Here is a 20,136-nt window from a genome sequence, read left to right on the forward strand (position 1 = left end):
TGTGTTTCGAATAGCCCAAGCGACAAAATTAAATGTAGGGTATATTGAATCGCATAAAAAATGGTGGCCAGCCAAAACAGCTGAAAACCATATTCTATATGTACAAAAATACGAAAATATACATACATACGTAATCTTTTTTCCTCGAAATATTTATTAAATTATTAACCAATTCGTTGCCTAAATTACATATTTTCTAACTGGCTGTTTTGCTACGCGATTTCTCCTTTGAACTGCGATGCCGACTCGATGCCGAGGATCTTCTAGAGGATTTATCACCGCCGCTGCTGCTGCTGTTGCTCGATATGCGCATGGGTTTCTTTCTAACCCAAAACATTATGGCAAACAACAACTCTGCTTTTAGCGCCTGCCAGGGTGTAACACGCTCCTCAACAGCCACATTCTGAACGTTCCACAGAAACTCAAAGATGCCCAAGATGACTCCAAACACCACTCCACCGGCAAGAACCAAAAACACACCACCCAACTCTATGATGGACAACTCGTCGCCATCGACTTCGTGAGGTGTTTGACAGGTTACATTGTGATTCTTCCACCACTTGTTCTTCAGCTTATAAAGCTCTCCCTTTTCACTCAGCTGTAGAATCGAAACACTCAAATTTGTGCGATAGTCAGCACCTGAAAATACAAATGTATTTATAAATATAAATATAATTCAGAAATATATAAATATTTGTCTATATATATATGTAAAAAAAAATATTTAAATATAAATATTTATATTATATAATAAAATTAGTGTCAAGCCATTTTAGATCCAATAAATAATGACACTTGCATTGTTAATTCTTTCAAAATCTTTAAAAAAGGTAACACTTCGTGCTTTGCTCAAGAATATTACAAATTAAACACATAATCTCAAAAATACTAAATACAATACGTTCATCTCCAAAATAACTGATTTTTTTTAATTCAAAAATCTTAAACTTCGTATAAGTTCGAGTTCTACATATGTATGTAGATATTACCTTTCTTTCTTTCATAAAATTCTTGTAGACAAAAACTCCAGAAATTTAAACCTTACCTAAGGGCACCGCCAGTCCATAATGCTTTTCTCCAATTTGTCCGCCAATCTGACGCAGCTCACAGTTCCTTTCAATGTTATACGTCAAGCTGGTGGTTTCCATAAGGAACGCATAATCTCCCTTCTCATTAAGCACACGCTTCACGCCCTCCTTGTTATTGGTCGTAAAAGCCGAAGGATTGAATCCCTTCATTTGATTCCAGGCACGCTGATAATCGGTGTCATTCGATTCGGAGAAAAACAACGATGTGCTGCCTCCGCTCATGCTGCCAAAACTTACTTCATCCTGCTCGATGAGATCGCCCAAACTATTGATGGTGCTCTGATATTTATTGCTGGTCAAGAAGGCGGCCAAATTGGCAGTGTAAGTACTGAGCATCATTAGGGCAAAGAACCACCACATGCCAGTCAGAATGCGCATATGTGGGCCTCTGGAATTAAAAAAGGAACATAAGATTTTTCCCGACTTTGTGGCAACAATTCAAACCTGGGCAATATATCGCAACCCTGTTGCATAATGGAACCAACCATTAGCCAGCAACTATTGTTCACATTCCAGATGTTCTCCAACTCATCGGGATCTACAATTGCAGGATTCGGTGGCATCCACTCGCGATAGGAGAGTCTAGTTGGGATTAGGTGAGTTAAGATGATGGAATAGAAGACGCCAACACTCACCTGGCAATTAAAACAAAGGCCAACGTCATTATCAACTGTGCGAATATCATATAGATCCAGACCTCAGAGGCGAAGGGTTCCAAGAATGCAAACTTATTCTTTTCTTCGGGCGGTTTCTTATAGTGCAGTATACTAATACCGAGCTGCATAAAGGGCACTGTGAAATCCACAAACGATCTTCGCAGCTGAGTTATCGTCAAGTCACAGACTCCAATCTGAGCGTGCTGTAAGAGAATTACTTGATTACTTCAGGCTTAATTTGAAATATTTAATATTTCCTACATGATCAATCAGCTTGCGTATGATGCCATCCCATTCCCTAGTTTCTGGATTGTATTTACCATTGCCATTCACAATCGTAAATTCATAATCAAAATCCATGAGCTCAGATAGTTTGCCAATCAGATCCACAGCATATCCCTCATATTTTTCTTGGCCCCTGAAATTCTCGTGATCTTCTCTGAAAATATAGACTCAATTAGAAACATTTAACTACAAATCTGTTGTACCTTACTGACTTCATCATAAAGTATGGCTCTTCAAAATGTGTCACAACTGTGTAAACTTTACGCTGCACTGAGAAATCTGTTGCTGTGGCTGATGTTTCCGATTCGGGATTTAATTTTCGCACCTTGATGCCATTATCTGGTGTCCAAATCATAAGAGGTTCATTCACTGTGGGCTTGTAGATTTCCAAATTGAAGCTTGTGCGTTGCCCAAACTCATTCAGTTTCATATTCTCCGTCTTGAAACTTGGCTCCACATCATCTTCCGATATGGATTTCATTTCAGCCATTATGGGGTTACCCATAATCCAGGCGTTGCTAAAGCGTGCTGAACAATCGCTGACAGGGGGATAAAACTGTTGTGCCGAATTAATCACATTGCGTATGGAGTTGGTAAAGAGCACAACTGCATCGTAAATCAGTATAGGCAGCATCATTTGACTGCCGAGAATTTGCTGAAATTAAAAGGTTAATAATTAAAAACACACAACTTTAATAACAATCTTAGAGCACAACTCACATCCACTTGACTAAATCGCGTCTTCTTGCGTTCATATGGATTGGAATCCACAATTTTCAGGCGTACGGATGTTATGTTTGCCTTAAAGTCCTCATTGTATATGTCCGTCAAGCCCGAACTGTGTGTATCCAGATGGGTAAGAAACCAGTTCTAAAATTGTATACATATAATAAGAAGTATATTCAAAGAGAAGATACTCAAGAAAATTACTCGAAATGGTCCTTGCATTTTAAAGCCAACAGAGACCTTTAGCAATTCCTTTAATGACTTTGGATCACAGTCCATAATTATGTGATGTTCGTGAAAGGTTTCGTCGGCATCCTTCCAGAGAATGCGATAATCCCCAGCGTAGTCTGCTAAATTGCGCAGCTTAACAAATTGGCTATTTAGGGCGTAGATATTCATGAGATCCTGCAAGCGCGCAAGTCCTATAGAGTTTTTAAGTAATAATGTTAAAATCAGAAATATCAGAAATATTCAATACAACTTACCATCTGGAGTTTCGTAGATCATAGTAAATGTTCGCCACTCATAGTTTGTTTTAATAATTTCATGATAGGCACGCGATAACACTGACAATGAGGGCGCCACATTGACGGTCATCTGATGGTTTAAATGATCCTGACGCTCAGCCTCCAATTTCCAATCAAATTCAATGTGTGGAATGCCCGTCATGTTGGCCAATTGCGCTACAATATCTATAGCAAAACAAAAACACGAAAATTACAAAATAATGATCACAACATATGGCCCGAGAAAACATACCACTAGATGCCTTTGAACTTGGTCCGAAAATAGCCGCAACGGCATTGGAAAGCAGTTCGCAAGCTATACGGAAGAAATGGGTAAATTTTGTGAATAATTGTGTGGCGAAAATACTTACTAATTTGTTGGAGGAGAAAACTATCATTGGTTGGCATATAGCGCTTGATGGATATGAACTGTAGACCAAAGAATTTCAAATTGTTCACCTCTCGCAGAGCTTGATCGAAACTTAATTCGATTTCCTTTTCATTTTCATAGAAAATGGCACCTTTCAAAATGAAATAAGTCACTAAATTGTTAAAGAAAAAAAATATTGTTGTATTAGCTCGAAAAAACGTACCCACTGTGATTTGCGTAGCGAGGGCATGCTTTAAAAATAACAGCACGTAAATGTAAACTGGATACAAATGCATTTTTCCAAAAAAAATATAATGCTAGCACTCAAACTAATTGAATTTTCTAAATGCAGCGGCCATTTCGTTGTTGAATTTTCTTTTTTTTGAGCTATACAAACACAGGCACCGAGACACACACGCACTAACACTATAAAATTACGTAAAATTCGAAAAAATGTATATTTTCTGATTTTATATTTTATTTTCAGCTGTTGCTCCACGCGACCGCAGCATCCAGTCTTGGAGCGCTTAGCACGCACACTGACCGCCCGGTCTAACTATTTGCTGCTCACCAAACTAGCCGACTACACGGCGATAACTCAGCACAAGTCTTTTTCTATATGTTATTTTCTATATGTACCACATGGATGTTCTCTTCCATGCTCTCTTTGCACTGCCCATCAATCTCTTTGGCCATGTGCCGTTTGTCGGAGCATGGCATTATTTATGGCGCTTGTCGATGACGTAGGCGGCATCCAGTCTACCGTGCCATGCCCTGCTTTTCCTCTACGTTTTCATTCTCAATTCTCATTCTCATTTTGTTTTTGATTTTGATTTTGCTTTCCTCTTTCTTTTTTTCTTCGTACTTGTATTATGTTTGTCAGGGACTTGTCAAACGAAAGTGTGCCAAATAATGTGATGTTCTTGCTTTTGTTTGCTCTTGCCAGATGTTTTGATCACCAAAGTGGTCGATTAAGCTTTTGATCTTGTCGAAAGCACTTAATGTTTGCACTAAATATAAGACAGAAACAGCAATGAGCTTGTAAACAGATTATAATATAATTAAAATCAAAGTCATAAGTCAAGGTAGAATCAATCAATCTCTATTATAACCAAAGTTTATAGTACACACACAAATCTTCAACCATTTTTCAAGACAATTCTGAGACCCATGTTGAAGTTTTTGTTTTAAGTAATTTACATTATTCAAATATTAAATTTTCATTAAATTATTATTTATTGAAAAATAAAATTTGAAAGTATTGCATAAAAATAATAAACAAACTAAGAACACATCCCTTGAAAGTACTCGACTGCAAGACTCTGCGTCCCATAAATAAACTTAAAGTTTCCTTTATTAATACAAATGTTAATTAAGAAAAATTTAATGAAATGAAGTTTTTTTTTAAAATCAAAGTATTGTTTGAACAAAAATAATTAGAAATCGATCAATTGCTCTTTGCTTTCAAGAAAATATTTCAAAATGTTGTTACAACAAACTCGAGACTTTTTGCTCGGCAGTTGCCTTAAAACCAGTTACATTAAACGTTCTTTAAGCATAAAAAAAAAATAAATAAAACATAGATTCATATTAATTAAATAAGAAGGTGAGTTGGTATATGATGAATGCAATTGTTGTTTAATAATGTATCGATGAGTTTGCAAAAAGGAAAAAACAACATATTTAAAAAACTATGAACAAGGATGTGGACTTTAGCTTAATAAATTTCCAATCGTACGATGCTTATCTCGACTCTTTTACAACGATCGAAGATGCCTGTTACTTAGCTGATGCACAGGTTGCGCGTCGCATTGCCAAATTGGGATATCGCTCAACGAAAGTGCCTTACAGTGAGAAGGAGTTTCAACAGCGACACGAATTGGCAATGCAACAGTTGCAACCGAAAATAATGGGTATTGAGCCCTTCAGTAATTTCATGCGATCCGATTGCACCGATCCCGTTTTACTACAGTTTAAGCTCCGTGAAATACCCATATTTAGCAAGAAGTTATCAGTAAGTATTGCCATACATTACGTTGATAAGTTCAGAATAGTTCATTACGTATACCACCCGTAACTTCTGCAGACAATTGTTTTTACCACGTGCATTCATGGAGATGGTTCAGAGATGTCCGGCTATATAGATTTGGAAAATAGTTGGCAGAGTGCAATGCGTCGAACATTTAAACATACCAACTGGAGAGCCATCTATGAGGGTAAAACCAAGTTAAAACCCAAGCCGCAGCATTTGAGTTTTAGAAATCCACGATACAATTTGCTACTATATAACGATAGCGACAATTTTAAAGTGGTGCACGACCATCGCTATGGCATGATGTTTATGCACAGAGGTGATCACAAACTGATTCCGGTGAGTGGAAAATCGACTCCATTCTCGAAAAATGTGAAACGCTCGATGGTGCATTCGCCCAAATTTGGTACCTATATATTCTACGATCACCATGTGCGCAAGAAGGTATAATTTTGGCATATCAAATTAATCGAAATGCAAAAAAATCGGCATTTTCGAACAGTCTATGAAATTATGTACAAAGTACTCACTCAAGCCGCTGGCTTGGGGCCAATAATAAAAATGCTTTCTATTTTTCTCGCTCTTGTTGTTTAGAATATGTTTAGCACAACAAACAACAGAGGGCGCCTCTCGCTATATCTTATTCTCTCGCGATATACTCAGATCTAGCTTTTAAAATTAGCATAGTTCAGTTGTGTTTTTATTTTATATATGGGCGACATAGCTCATTGTATTGTGGACCTCTCAGCGTGATAGTTGCAAATTTCTTAGCAACTTTTACATCATCAGAAAAAACGCACTTAAAAAACTTTAATAGAGCTATTAAAATACTAATGGCATACCAATAAAATGTGGTTTAAATATTTATATTATCCGTTAGTGTTAGTGCTATGTCTCGTAAAGCAATCTGTCGCAGACAGGCAGCAATTTTCAGTGGGTAAGTACTGGGAAAACTGGGTCAGCTGCATTTGCAACATTCTATATTTGCACTTTTTCACTATTTCACTCTAGGCAGCATTTTTACATCGGACAAGGATGAGGCGGAAATAGCATTTCGCACGGCAATCGACCGTGCCAATATTTTGGAAAGAAATATCGAACTCGTTCCAGTCGTGGTTTATGCCAACACCGAAGATAGTTTCATAATGGAGAAAACAGGTGCCACTTCCTATATACTTTCATTACAAATCATATAAATTTTAATGCGTCTTTTCTTGAAGTTTGCAATCTGATTTCACAAGGAGTTATTGCCATCTTTGGACCCAGCACTGGAAGCAGTTCAGGCAAGTATAAAGCTTATACTTATAAACTTATACAGTTTCATACTAAAGTTATTTTAATTGTTTTTAGACATTGTTGCCTCCATATGTCACACCTTGGATATACCACATATTGTCTACGATTGGCAGCCAGACAATCGACAATATGAACACTCTTCTATGACACTCAATGTGCATCCCGATAATTTGCTTTTGGCACAGGGTTTTGCAGAAATTGTTCAAAGTTTTGGTTGGCGCAGTTTTACAATTATTTATGAAGGCGAAAAGGGTAAACTTTGAATGTTAAAACGACAATTTAGATATATAATATTCGTTCTTTTAGAGCTACAACAGCTGCAGGATGTACTTCAGATTGGCGATCCCACTAGTAATCCCACAACGGTCAGACAGCTGGGTGCTGATGATGATCACAGACCCTTCTTAAAGGAGATTAAACTATCAACCGATAACTGTCTCATCTTGCACTGTTCGCCTGACAATGTAATGAACGTATTGCAACAAGCCAACGAACTCAAAATGCTGGGAGAGTATCAAGTAAAAAACTTGAAAATTTTTAAAAAAAATTCTGTATTTATTTTGTAATCATTTTGTAGAGTGTGTTTATACCCTTGCTTGATACACATACCTTGGAGCTGGGCGAGTTTCTAGGTGGAGATGCCAACATTACAACAGTTCGCCTGATGGATCCCACGGATTTTCACATCAAGAATGTGGTGCATGATTGGGAGGAGCGTGAGAAGCGAGAGGGACGTTATTATAAAGTGCTGCCCACACAGGTTAAAACTCAGATGATATTGCTAAACGATGCAGTCTGGCTATTCTCTAAGGGACTTACCGAACTGGGCATTATCGAAGAGCTACAGGCGCCAGAAATTGAATGCAAACGAAAGAAACCCTGGCCACAGGGCAAACGAATCATAGAGTTCATGAAAGCCGTAAGAAGAATACAATTGGAATTGAAAATCAATTATATACTATTTTTCTTTCCATTTGTTAGCGTTCCGAGGAAGTTTCCACGGGTCGAGTAGACTTTAACGAAAATGGCCAAAGGAGTTTCTTTAGCTTACGCTTTATGCAAATCGAAGCTAGCGGATTTTTAGATCGAGCCATTTGGGATCCAGTGAACGGTTTAGATGTGCTCAACGATGACGAGGAAACTGAAAAACGCGTGAGTCAAAAGTTGTCGAATAAGACATTCATCATCTCCTCCCGCATTGGCGCTCCCTTCTTGACCCTCAAGGAAGCTGAGGAGGGCGAAGTACTGCAGGGCAATGACCGATACGAGGGTTACTCTATGGATCTCATTGACAATATTGCGCGTATGTTGAATTTCAAATATGAATTCCGCATGTCGCCCGATGGAAAATATGGCAGCCTTAACAAGGTAACTCAAACCTGGGATGGCATTGTCAGGCAACTAATTGATGGGGTAAGTATGAAATAAATAAGCTACAGAAGTACAGATTTCTCAAAAGAAACAAAAGTGCATAAGAGTAGAATAAAGATATTGATTTTGAGAACCTTCCGATCCTAATTAAAAAACTTGAAAGTTCTTGGAAGAAGATTTCAAGCTTCATCGTTTTGACATTAAATAATATTTTCTATTGTGGCTTTTATTTTGGTTTCAAATATTTATTAAAATAGGTACTCTTTATTTTTATCTGCTTTATATTTATTAATTAAAAAATTGTGAATTGAAAAAACATATTATAATTCCAACTTCAAAATCTTTTTGCTTTAAGAACGCTGACTTAGGTATTTGTGACTTAACCATGACCTCGTCCAGACGTCAAGCCGTCGACTTTACGCCACCCTTTATGAATCTGGGCATAAGTATCCTGTTCTCAAAGCCGCCAATACCACCGACAGATTTGTTCTCATTCTTGTCGCCCTTCTCCCTGGATGTTTGGATCTATATGGGTTCGGCATATCTATTCATATCTTTATTACTCTTTGCCTTGGCTCGCATGGCGCCCGACGACTGGGAGAATCCGCATCCTTGCAAGGAGCCCGAGGAGGTGGAGAATATCTGGTTTCTGCACAACACAATGTGGCTGTCCATTGGTTCGCTTATGGGGCAGGGGTGTGACATATTGCCCAAGTGAGTACGCTTAATAAATATCTATGAAAGTATACAAAATGCACAATTTCTACAGAGCTGCTTCGACACGTTTGGTGACTGGCATGTGGTGGTTCTTTGCACTCATGATGTTAAACTCCTACACCGCCAATTTAGCCGCTTTTTTGACCAATTCGAGACAGGCGAGTGCTATAAAAAATGCAGAGGACTTAGCGGCACAGACCAAGATTAAATATGGAGCTCTACTTGGCGGTTCGACGTTGGGCTTTTTCAGGGATTCCAATTTTAGCACTTATCAAAAAATGTGGACAGCAATGGAGAGTGCATCGCCTTCAGTCTTTACAAAAACTAACGACGAGGGCGTGGAGCGTGTTCAGGTTTGTCGATAATTTTACAAAAATTTCTTGTAAATATCCATTTTCCTATATATGTATGTATATCCAAACAAATATAAGGCTTATTTATGCACTTCCACCATGAATTGAAATATTATACATATACAAAATTAATTTTTGGACTCTTTAAACTTAGTTCTCATTATTGTTTTATAATTTGCTAATCCTACTTGTATTTTCTTTGCTCCACAGAAAGGAAAAAATCTGTATGCTTTCCTAATGGAGTCCACCACATTGGAGTACAATGTGGAGCGGAAGTGCGATCTAATGCAAATTGGTGGATGGCTGGACTACAAAAGTTACGGCATAGCCATGCCCTTTAGTAGGTTATCCATGTGAGCCTCAGAGATAAGCCCACTTAATAATATTTTTTCTGGCAGATTCACCATATCGCAAGCAGATTAGTGGCGCTGTTTTGAAGCTGGGCGAATTGGGAGTTCTTGCGGAGCTGAAGCGCAAATGGTGGAAGGAAATGCATGGCGGCGGGGGCTGTGGGGGTGATGATGAAGGAGATGCCGACACTCCTGAACTGGGACTAGAGAATGTGGGTGGCGTCTTTCTTGTCTTGGGCTTGGGACTGATGGCTGCGATGGTTTTGGGTTGCACCGAGTTCCTGTGGAATGTCAAAACTGTTGCTATTGAAGAGAAGGTAAGGGTGACTTAATTATTAATTTATTCATTTATATTTACTATACATATATAAATATGATCATAATATTTGAAAGCTAAATAAGCTTGTTTTATTATATGTATTTGTTTTAATTATTCACAATTATCTTATACTAAAAAATATACAATTTCATAGATTTCCCTCAAGGACGCATTTAAGGCAGAGATAATGTTTGCTTTATGCATTTGGATCACTACAAAACCCGTGCGCACTAGCGTTGGCTTGAGCAGTTCTTCCTCTTCGTCTTCAAGCTCATCCAAATCATCAAAATCGAAGTCTTGGGCATATCCAGCAAGAGCCTGAAGAGCTCCGGCGACGTGGAATCCTCAGTGCACAGCAAACTAAAGAAGATTGGGTCGATGTTCTCTCTCAAATCACATAGAAGTGCAACGCCTCCAATTGAAATTGGCTGGAAAAGAGATAAATCCACCCAAATGAGCATCGAACCAGAGGCGAAACCGCATCGTGAGGAAGAAGTGCTGCAATTGGAAGAGCCACCAGCTGAGATGCTGCAGCGACGTCATCATCACCACCATCACCATCATCATCATCACCATCATGAACCACAGCAGCAATCCATGGATAAGCGCGACAGCAAACTAAGCAATGGAATTTGAAACTGAGTTTAGATGTAATTCACTTAAAAGAGTGACCCATTAATGCCCTCAGATATGTAGAACGAGATTTTTAACAAAAAGTTTGGAAATTATCAACTGCATTTACCAATCTATTAAAAAAGACTTTTCAGTTTTGAAATTTATAACACAGATTAGAAAAAAATTGATTACGAATTTTCTCAAATTTTCCAAACCCTGATGTTTACTTCAATACAGTAAATATTCCCTAAAGACTCTATCTTCACCTTGAATCAGTCAAAATTAAAAAATGAATAAACAAGTGAGGCATCAATGGGCTAAAAACTCCCTTGCTGTCGATTGAAGACTATTATTAAACACTATATATGGGTTTTTGTGGTTTTTATTCGTTTTTTTTTTGTGTTTTGTAATTTTTAAATTCTTTTTCAATAATTTGGGCATATTGACTTGATATTTTTTCGAATTTTGTCACAGTTATGTTAAAGTTATTGAAATTGTTTGAGGAGAATCTCAGTTTTGTAAATCTTTTTGTAATACTTAGTTATTTGCAATATTTATGTTTAAGTTTTTAAATGTAATCATTTACTCTGCAAAGCTAATTGAATACGTTTGTTGCTGCTCGTCGTTTAAGGTACATTTTAGTTGATTATCATTCTACTTCTCCTCCTTTTTTTTGGATTTTTGAGCTTCTTTCGAATACATTTTCTATACATTAGATCATTAGATCAACGTAGTTTTCTCCTATGATTAAATACAAGTATATACTTTACAAAGTAGAGAGAATAACTAACGGAATGAGAAAGCCGAGAGTTTGGACCTAAACTATACATCATACGTACATATTATACAGTATGTATGCGGTTATAGTTATACAGTTATATACAAGAACATATAGCAAATGTCGATTATTAATTAATTATTGCTTAGCATAGAAATTAATTACATTGTTTCTCGTATTAACTAAAATACTTTTTTTTTTGCGATTTTTCTCTGTCGAGTATTTGTTGATTTTTTTTGGTTTTCTACATTTTTGTTTGTTTTTTTTTGTTTGTAGTTTAATTAAACTAAAATAAATTCCTTTAAATAATTTCCTAATTTGATAAGAATTTTTTTGTGTATGGGATTTTCAACACATTTTGGGCTTTTGCAAAATGCAGAGAGCGTTGTTAACCACACTGCGACTTTTCCACAATCACCAGATCCTTGTGGCCTTGGCGTCGTGGTCAATCTTTTGCCGCAATTGCTACGGGAGGAAACTGACGCTCATCGTACAGCTTTGTGGGCGTGTCAATGGCATCGCACAGCTTGCGAAACTTGGCGGAATCTAGAGTAGAACATTTGATGAGCAAGTGAACAACATGACTATCTTTATCACCACTTACCTGACATTGCATCCGTCTGCTCGCCACGCAAGATGCCGGCATAGCTATTGTCCGGCATCGGCTCTGGATTCTCGATGAGCACACTGGCCGCACAGCTCTTCAACATGGTCAGCGATTGTTGTGGCAGTGTCGTCGCCGGCAGCGGCTTCGACTGTGTACGAAGCACGCTCTCGCTCAACTGCAACTCAATCACGTCCTCGAGAGCTCCACGCAAATCATGGACAGCTAGCAATTTACAGGTTCCTCCCTTCTCCACATTAAAGTCGTGCATGTAGAGAAAGCCATCCTCGCATGCAATCAGCAAACGCAATTCCTTCTGCACCCGGGTCAGCGCACATATGTTCTTCAGTCCCGACTGTGGCAGCGCAACCGTGGCAAAGGCGCGATCCTGGGCAAGCACATCGCTCACTTGAGCAGGCAGCAGCAGCGAGGAAACTGCTTTGGTGAACATGCCTCCCCAGCTGGCCACATGCGTAGCCTCTGGCACTTCCTCAGAAGTCTCTGTTGATGTGGTTGTCGTTGTCTTTGCCGTCGTTGCATCCTTCGACTGGCTGTCAGATTTGGCCGCCACTTCAGCTGCAAGCGAAAATGCGAAATTATTATTATTATTAATTGTTCATTTTTCTAACATCTTAAACGAGGGTTTCGTTTAGATTCTCTCACCTATGGCCTTCAACTCCGCCACCTCCACAGCGCGTGCATCAATCTTAAAAACGTGCACTGTCTCCGTGTTCGAGGAGGCGCAAAGAAAGTCACCGCCCGCCGCAAAGACCAGCGATGCAATGCGCACACAACGCTTGACGCCACGACGGAACTCCTGCACCCGCTGGCCATTCTTCACACAGAACACACGTATCACAGTTCCACGCTCAGAGGCGGTGGCCAGCAGGGCGCCGCTGGGCGAGAAGTTAAGCGCCGAAAGGGGCGTGTCGTGAGCCTTGATTGTCATGCCCGTTCGCAGTTTATTGGCATTGAAGATACGAAGCTCGCCGCTGGACTGGCAAATTGGAAACGCCAGATGCGAATTGAGGGAGAGCGCACAGAGACCCAACTCATTGGGCGCAATGTTCTCGATGGAGTGCAGGATCTTCATGTCGCGTATATCGTGTATGTGTATGCTCTCCGCCAGACAGACAATCAGTCGCTGGCGATTCATGCGCACGCAGAGAATCTCCGAGGGGTAGAAGCAATTGCAGATGTCCTGTTTCTTCTTGAAATGCAACATCTTCAGGCAGTTGGGCTTCTGGGCAGTGACCAGCACCACCAGTGAACTGTTGAAAAGGCGTTCCACAATCTTGATTTGTTCCGCATTGTCCTTGGCAAAGATCTCCTCGACTTTATCCTGCCCCGCAATTGAATACAGACGCAATCCGGCGCCGCTCAGCACAGACAGGGAACTACAACAAAGGAACAATTATTAATAATATCCTGGCACATTCAATGAATAATATTAAGACAGATCTAAGAAACAATTCAATCCAATCCCAAACAAATTATTATATACATATTTTCAAAAACGAAAGATTTTTATTTTCCCTTAACGAATTTGTCATTTTAAAAACCCATACTCCCGAGAAAATTTCAAAAACCTACATCTCACAGTATTCTTTTAGATTTAATTGAATATAATATCCTTTCTAAAACAACTTATCACCCTCGTCATTTCCTAGCTTATTTGTATTGTGTGATTGATTATTAATTGAGCCCTCTCGGGCTTCCAAAAATTGCCGTAGTGGACGGTATTTCACGTCCCCATGGCGGGGTATTGGTTAAAGTTTTCAACTAGCAATAATCGCACCTCAGTAGAACTTCATTGGTTACGATATCGCCTCTGCGCAAAGATAACCTTTCAGTGCCAAACAACACGTACGTCATGCACATACAACTAGAACCACTTGCGAATTGCAAGCTATATAAATGTAAAATTGTTCAACAGTTAAACGTTTTGTTGCTGCATACTTTTGGGATGCAGTTGTTGTTGTTATTTCATGAGGATGTGTTTTTGGGTATTTGGGCAATTGCATCCCCTGCATGCATTGCACCCTGCATTGAGCAATTGCCTAACATTAGAGGGAGGAATGTCTGATTCTGTTGCAGGGGTTTGTTAATGGTAAAGGTAAGCAGCTGCCTGCTGTGGCTTTTAGAGACAATTCTGAAATTAACTACAGTTGTGTAAGTCCTACATTTATAAATAAAACAAAAGAATAAATTATAATATTAATAAATAACCAATTTAATATATACATATGTATGTATATGTAGATTATACCCGCTACCAAACTTTTGATATTTCCTTGATCAAATAATCAAAAACTGCTAGTGAAATGAATTATTTTAATCAGGAAATATATAATTCCTTATTTGCTTTATATATTGCAATAAAATGTAATTTAACTATTAGATAAATATAATAAGTAGTATCACCAGGTGCAACAAGTTACAAACAGCAGCTTAGCGCTGTGTTGCATGTGCAAGAGTGAGACAACAAGAATGTACTCGATGGCTGAGAGAATATACTAAAAGTCAGCAAAGCAAAATTAGTACATTTGGAAGTTTAAGCAAAGGTCACGCTTCATTTGAACGCAACTTCAAATCGAAAACATAACAGTAAACAATAATATTTTAATATTCGCATTTATTTATTAAATTTGCTTAATTATTCTACATTTTGAGATCCGGCTAAGAAATATTTTGGCTTGCACTACACTTTGTACTTTGTACTTATTGCTGAACTAAATCAAATCACTGGGCGACAATTGGGATTCCCCTTCAGCCAAATAAATCTGCATCGCCTTGTGGAGCAGTGCAATGCCCAGATGCTTCTTTCGTTTCATGGCCCAGATCTGCGCCGGCCCGTAGTAATCGCCACGCTTCAGATTCGTCAAATGCTGCATGCCAAGTGCATCGATAATTGACGCCTCTCTCGTATAAGCATCCGTAGGCAGAATGTTGTGGAAGACATGCAGACAGACAACGCCACTGCCACTCTGCCAGATGTCCAGGATGCGCTGCAGCTTTCTGCTACTCGCGGCTGTTGTTCCTGGCGGCGGCGGCGATTTAAACAGCTCCGGAATTAACTGAGAGCGCGTTGACTTGCCACGTTTCCCGGCTCCTACTGATTGCTGGTGCGCTCGTGTATGCTGTCGCATTGCATCATAGAGATGCGCATAGGGACGCGAACACTTGCCTTTACCCACATAAAATATAGAGTCCAAGAAGCGCGACCAAATCAACAGTGGCTCCAGATAGTTGCGTTCGCCTGGCAAATTTCGCGAGATGCGTGGATCAATTAGCATATAGATGAAACTCTGCTTCAGGTGACCTTCTCTGAGTTGACCACGGCCCGTGCCCGCTGCTGCTGTGGCAAAGTGTGCCGCGGAGTCCACTTCATGCTGCATATAGCTCTCAATGTGTTCGTAATCCAACTGCGAACGCAACGTATGGTGCAATTCCACCGAATATTTCATCTGTGCTGCCTTCGCATGCTGCTGCGCTGCAAGCAACGCATCCGTATTCCTTCTGTATTTGATCAGCTGCTTGATGTACAGACGCTTTGTGGTGTGTGTGATGGGTCCAACTGTGGCGCCCAGCTGTGTCAATTCGGCACGCAACGCATCCGTTTCGTAGTCTAGGGGCACCGTTAAATTTGTGCTCACGCTGCTATCAAGTTGTGGAGTCGGAGGAGGGCGAGGCTTCGCTTGCGTCTTTTTAGCGGGCTGCTGCAACAACTTGGTCTCGTAGAAGACGAGTCCGTTCTCGTCATCTGTGTGCACATACGCCTCCGTCATCTGCAGATAGTACTCCTCATCCTTCTTGACCAAGGGAGGCACTTCTTCGCCCTGGGCCGTGTGATAACTCTGCTCGAGCACTGCAGCCTGCGCCACTTGCTCCACCAACTGGCCAAAGGCAGCTCTGCCTGCCTCGCTAGCTGGCTCTGCAACCGTCTCCTGCTGCTGCTCCTGCTCTTGCTCATCTCTTAGTGCTTGGTGCAACTGCTGCTCGTAATCGAAGTCATCTTGGCTTAGCGCTTGATCCACCAACGTCTCCACATGCTCCACCTGCAGCAGTGATTTCCGAGCACGCGAACGTTCCACCTTATCCCGCCAGCTCTCGATCAATGTGCGTCTGCCTCCAGTTGCTTCCTGATCCTCCAGTTTGTTCGACAGCTCCTCCAAATGATCCCGCGTCAAAGTAAAGAGATTCACCCGCTCCTCATGCTCCCGCTCCTCTCTGTCTGGGTAGCTGGGTTGCGGTTTGTTGCGTCTGTGTGTGATATTAATGTAGTAAGGCGAAGTCACATCATGATTATACTTCAAATTCGATTTGGGCGTCTTTAGCTGCTGCTTCTTTTTCTCCTGCAGAATGTGCTCGCTGAGCTGCTGCAGCACTTCGAAATGACACTCCTCGATGGCATAGTGCATAGCCAACTTGTTCTCATCATCCAGCAGATCCAATCGTGCCCCATGTTGCAGTAACAGTGGCACCAACTCAACTCTGCCATACATCGCTGCAATATGCAAAGCTGTCATGTTTCCATCACAGCGCACATTTACATCCAACTGCTGATCACTGGCAAGAAAGCGTTCGAGGGTGCGTCGTGCAAGTGTCACATTCTTCATGCCACACACATAATGCAACGGAGCTAATCCTCGATCACAGGGAACAATGCTGCAGTCGATTGTGTTGCGTTCGAGCATTGAGAATATATCGGATTCGTTTTCATCCTCGAGCGCGTCAAGCAGCGTTAATGCGAGGAAATTAGCACGCTGCTCCATTTGGGGATTGATTGATTTTTCACACTTTAACTTTATGGCAATCAATTTGTGTTCCAATTTCCGCCATTTTCAATGTCACAATGTGCAGGGCGCTTTGTTGTTGTTTATGTTTTGACTGTGCCTATGGTATTTTTTCAAGTATTTTGGAATGACGGGCGTTGCCATATCGTTGTGGTCTCTGTGTGACTGGTCAGTGTTGTATAACAAATGAGCAAGCGTGCGCGCATTATTTTGAAATTTCCATTGTTCGCTTAAATTAATTAATAAGCATTTCATTTCTGCGGCAAAATCAAACGGCCAACAAATTTTTAGAGTTTAATTGCTAATTTAGTCTTATCTCATCCGTTTTGTCTATTTCGTGCGTTTAATATTTGTTAGTTTCAGAAGTAAAGATGTGTTGCTCTGCAACCGCCAGTTGGAATTTGCAGTGCTGCACAACGCAAGCGAGTGCGCGTACTTTGAAAATTAGCAAACGGCAGCTTTGAGCTTTCGTACGTACTTGAAATTATACAAACACATTTTTGTGGGCCATGGAAAACTTTTGAGCTTGCGATAATTTGCGCTACATTTTATGCCAAGCACGTTTCGCGGTATCCCCCAAAACTAAAATCGAAAGAGCAACAAATCGTATGCTGAGCGCAACACGTGTCGTGCGCTCGGGCGATTTGTTTATCTATTTGTTTTTGTTTACAGTGTTTATGAAATCAAAACTAGTTGCTAACAAAGAAGGCGTCATCGCAAAAAAATGAGGCTCAAGGTCTTTTCTCAGCTTATGTGGGACTTGAACCCCTCTGAAAATCGATAGCACGACGGCCTTGTTTGCGGTTTTGTTTTTATTTCTATTCGGTTGTTGATGTTTACTAACTAACTAGCAAACACATGATTAAATTATTTTTTATTTTTGTGCGTTGTTGTGACTTTGGCAGTTTATTTAAAAATGACGCATACAAATCTCAGCTGTAAGCGAACAAAGTGTAAACAAGCGGGTAATAAATTAAATATGTTCCAGGTGCAGTGAGGTTCATTCGCATTCGTAAAATAAAAAGCCGCAGATTACACACTCTATATGGTATACAAATGTTTAAATCATCAAGTTGCTTCTTAATATAAATATTTTCTATAATTTATTTCTTTTCAATTATCAATTTCGTGAGTGTTATCAGTATTAAACATGGACTTTTGAGCCAAAGGGCATTAAAACGTGTCACAGACTCATATTGACAAAAGAGTATCGCTTCGCGAATAAGAAGAAGGAAAGCAGCACGCAATAACGATGGCCAACTTGTGTGGTGTAAACAGCTGGCGTAAACAAAAACAATAACAATAACAACAAAATGTTGAATCGGTTTGGTGCACTATTCAAGCAGGTTTCCAACACGTGCTTGACACTGAGTTATCATAATAAATACATTTCCCTTCCACCTGCAATCGATACTGCAACCTGTGCCCTTGAACTTGCCATTCAATTAAATGCAAAAGGAGAATTTCTAATTGCTTTTTTGTCGGTCGGTGCATTCACCCGCTAATTGATTTGTTCTGATTAGAAAGCGTTTCGTTTGATATCTCTCTCGCTCTCGCTTGTTGCTCAGTTGCTCTTTGTTCTCGCTTTATGACGCGCGTCTATCAGCTTCGTTAGTGCTGTTGTTGTGGCTTTTGTTATTGTCTCACACACACACACTAACACAATTACTTATGATAGTATTTTTTAAGTGTTTTTCTTTCTCATATTTTCGCCATAAGCAGAAATATTGATTGTTTTGTTTTTATTTTGTTTTAGTTGTTGTTTAGGCTAGTGCGTCACATGCACCTTGCTCAGAAAATCCCCAAGAGAGGAGTGGGGTGAGGCAATTAGAAGGAACGAGATAGCTACAGCGAGCTTGATTGGCAAGTAATTATATATTAAGCTAACCTCAATATGACATCAGCTGAGCAAAAATAAACAATGTTTAAAAAGCTTGAAATAATTCTAAAACAAGTTGAAAAAGTTTGCAAGTCACAAAGACAGCATCAGCTGTTGCGCATTCACACACTCACAGACATATGCGTGTGTTTAGTGTGTCAATGCACGCATCTGTATTGGTAAACAGAGATAGAGCTACTTTACACTGCACAGCAAGTTTAAAAATGTTAATTTGATGAACTATTTCCTCTCCACTGTTATGATGATGTCAGCTATAGTCTATTAACAGCATGTTAAAAGGGTTTTGTGCATAGGTGAGTGTGTGCATTCTCACATTCATTGATAATGTCTATGTTAACTAGTGTAATGTAGTATTTGCCACCACTTCCCCCTTTTGTACATAAACTATATTTCATAATAGATGTATGCATGTCACTCTTATTAGAACTGGTTGTTTGCATGTTCTAATAAGCAAACGACGCCAATACACGCTCACACACACAGTCACATATACTGATGATAGGCACTGTTACAGTTCAGCTATTAGCAGCCATTGTTCCCCGCTGCCCACCCTCGTTCAGCAGCTGTTTCGCTTGTTTACTTGTCTTATTTGTCGTTGTATCTGATTTTTTTTGCTATTTTTTTTCTGCCACAATGACCTTCTTTATATGGAAGCAAGGCTTTTGCAATTGAGTTGGAGAAGGAAACAAGAGGAAAGGGGTTAATTTGTTGTAACTTACGTAAAGTCCTGGTTGAAATTCATTTGATATGCTGCCATTTTTCAGCAATCTGCTTCAGCTGCTTGTATCTATTTATTTAATACACACACTTTCACTGACTGCGTTTTTTTTTTTTCTCTCTTTTTTGGCGTTTTTTCTTATTTGATATGATATGTGTTGTTTGTGTTATAATTTATTGCACTTTTCTACAGCAAAAATACAAAAATTCACAATGAGATGGCACTGTGTTTGGCTTTTCACAAAACAATAAGATATAATTTCAATATTCGTCGTTGTTTTTGTCCGTCTTTGTTGTTTTTCTACGCTCTTCTTGTTAGCTTCTGTTACGTTTTCAAACAAATGTTAACAGCAATGCTCAATTGAGCTGAGCAGACGATAGTTTCGTTAAGTGAGTGTTGCTTACAGTTCATCGCCATACAGCGCCTATGTGTGCATCAATCGATAACAGTACACTTTTCTGTATACATATTTAACGGTAATGAACGTCTGCTAACTTTTTTTTAAAATAAAAACTGCACAATAAAAATATAGATATTGACAAAATAATAATTTTAATTCACTTAGCCGTTTTCATACATATTTTTGAATTTTCTTGCTCAGTACTAAAACAGTGCTACCATGCAGAGTACTTTTGTGCAACATGACAATATATTTG

The 20,136-nt window shown here is 39.5% G+C and overlaps 5 protein-coding genes and 1 non-coding gene across 8 annotated transcripts; 2 read left to right on the plus strand and 4 right to left on the minus strand.

Annotated features, from left to right (window-relative positions):
* Window positions 1-125: 125 nt before the first annotated feature.
* Window positions 126-4,541, minus strand: LOC133844540 (glutamate receptor ionotropic, kainate 2). The gene is made up of 12 exons (XM_062278599.1): window positions 3,855-4,541; window positions 3,633-3,782; window positions 3,515-3,577; window positions 3,241-3,447; window positions 2,960-3,177; window positions 2,750-2,899; window positions 2,242-2,684; window positions 2,006-2,183; window positions 1,724-1,947; window positions 1,533-1,670; window positions 1,046-1,476; window positions 126-639 (listed from the first exon to the last, which is right to left on the minus strand). Exons 1-12 carry the CDS (start codon window positions 3,925-3,927, stop codon window positions 197-199), a joined length of 2,718 nt encoding a protein of 905 aa, XP_062134583.1. The 5' UTR covers window positions 3,928-4,541; the 3' UTR covers window positions 126-196.
* Window positions 4,542-5,099: 558 nt separating this feature from the next.
* LOC133850500 (cilia- and flagella-associated protein 299) lies at window positions 5,100-6,242 on the plus strand. Of its 2 annotated transcripts, none has more exons than XM_062286623.1 (3): window positions 5,100-5,237; window positions 5,300-5,645; window positions 5,718-6,242. In XM_062286623.1, the coding sequence occupies exons 2-3, from the start codon at window positions 5,325-5,327 to the stop codon at window positions 6,111-6,113; spliced, it is 717 nt and encodes a 238-aa protein (XP_062142607.1). In that variant the 5' UTR covers window positions 5,100-5,237; window positions 5,300-5,324; the 3' UTR covers window positions 6,114-6,242. The 2 variants fall into 2 exon arrangements, with proteins under 2 accessions (XP_062142607.1, XP_062142606.1); XM_062286622.1 differs by having other exon boundaries at window positions 5,108-5,245.
* An 86-nt stretch (window positions 6,243-6,328) lies between these two features.
* LOC133850501 (glutamate receptor ionotropic, kainate 2) lies at window positions 6,329-11,144 on the plus strand. The gene is given in 13 exon segments (XM_062286624.1): window positions 6,329-6,600; window positions 6,675-6,821; window positions 6,884-6,946; window positions 7,014-7,211; window positions 7,266-7,477; window positions 7,537-7,878; window positions 7,941-8,372; window positions 8,686-9,044; window positions 9,100-9,400; window positions 9,611-9,740; window positions 9,799-10,067; window positions 10,224-10,365; window positions 10,368-11,144. Coding segments are annotated over 13 exon segments (3,021 nt in total). The 5' UTR covers window positions 6,329-6,512; the 3' UTR covers window positions 10,706-11,144.
* A 567-nt stretch (window positions 11,145-11,711) lies between these two features.
* Window positions 11,712-19,813, minus strand: LOC133850497 (WD repeat domain phosphoinositide-interacting protein 2). Of its 2 annotated transcripts, none has more exons than XM_062286619.1 (4): window positions 19,482-19,813; window positions 12,730-13,463; window positions 12,067-12,642; window positions 11,712-12,008 (listed from the first exon to the last, which is right to left on the minus strand). In XM_062286619.1, exons 1-4 carry the CDS (start codon window positions 19,517-19,519, stop codon window positions 11,908-11,910), a joined length of 1,449 nt encoding a protein of 482 aa, XP_062142603.1. In that variant the 5' UTR covers window positions 19,520-19,813; the 3' UTR covers window positions 11,712-11,907. The 2 variants fall into 2 exon arrangements, with proteins under 2 accessions (XP_062142603.1, XP_062142602.1); XM_062286618.1 differs by lacking the exon at window positions 19,482-19,813 and adding an exon at window positions 13,865-13,956.
* On the minus strand, window positions 13,770-13,909 carry LOC133835399 (U4 spliceosomal RNA). Its single transcript, XR_009893556.1, has one exon. It is a non-coding gene; the product is annotated as a U4 spliceosomal RNA (small nuclear RNA).
* LOC133850496 (uncharacterized) lies at window positions 14,685-17,921 on the minus strand. The gene has a single exon (XM_062286617.1). It carries the CDS (start codon window positions 16,839-16,841, stop codon window positions 14,799-14,801), a length of 2,043 nt encoding a protein of 680 aa, XP_062142601.1. The 5' UTR covers window positions 16,842-17,921; the 3' UTR covers window positions 14,685-14,798.
* Window positions 19,814-20,136: the final 323 nt, after the last annotated feature.

Source organism: Drosophila sulfurigaster, chromosome 2L, assembly GCF_023558435.1.
Source record: "Drosophila sulfurigaster albostrigata strain 15112-1811.04 chromosome 2L, ASM2355843v2, whole genome shotgun sequence".
Classification (NCBI taxonomy): domain Eukaryota; kingdom Metazoa; phylum Arthropoda; class Insecta; order Diptera; family Drosophilidae; genus Drosophila; species Drosophila sulfurigaster.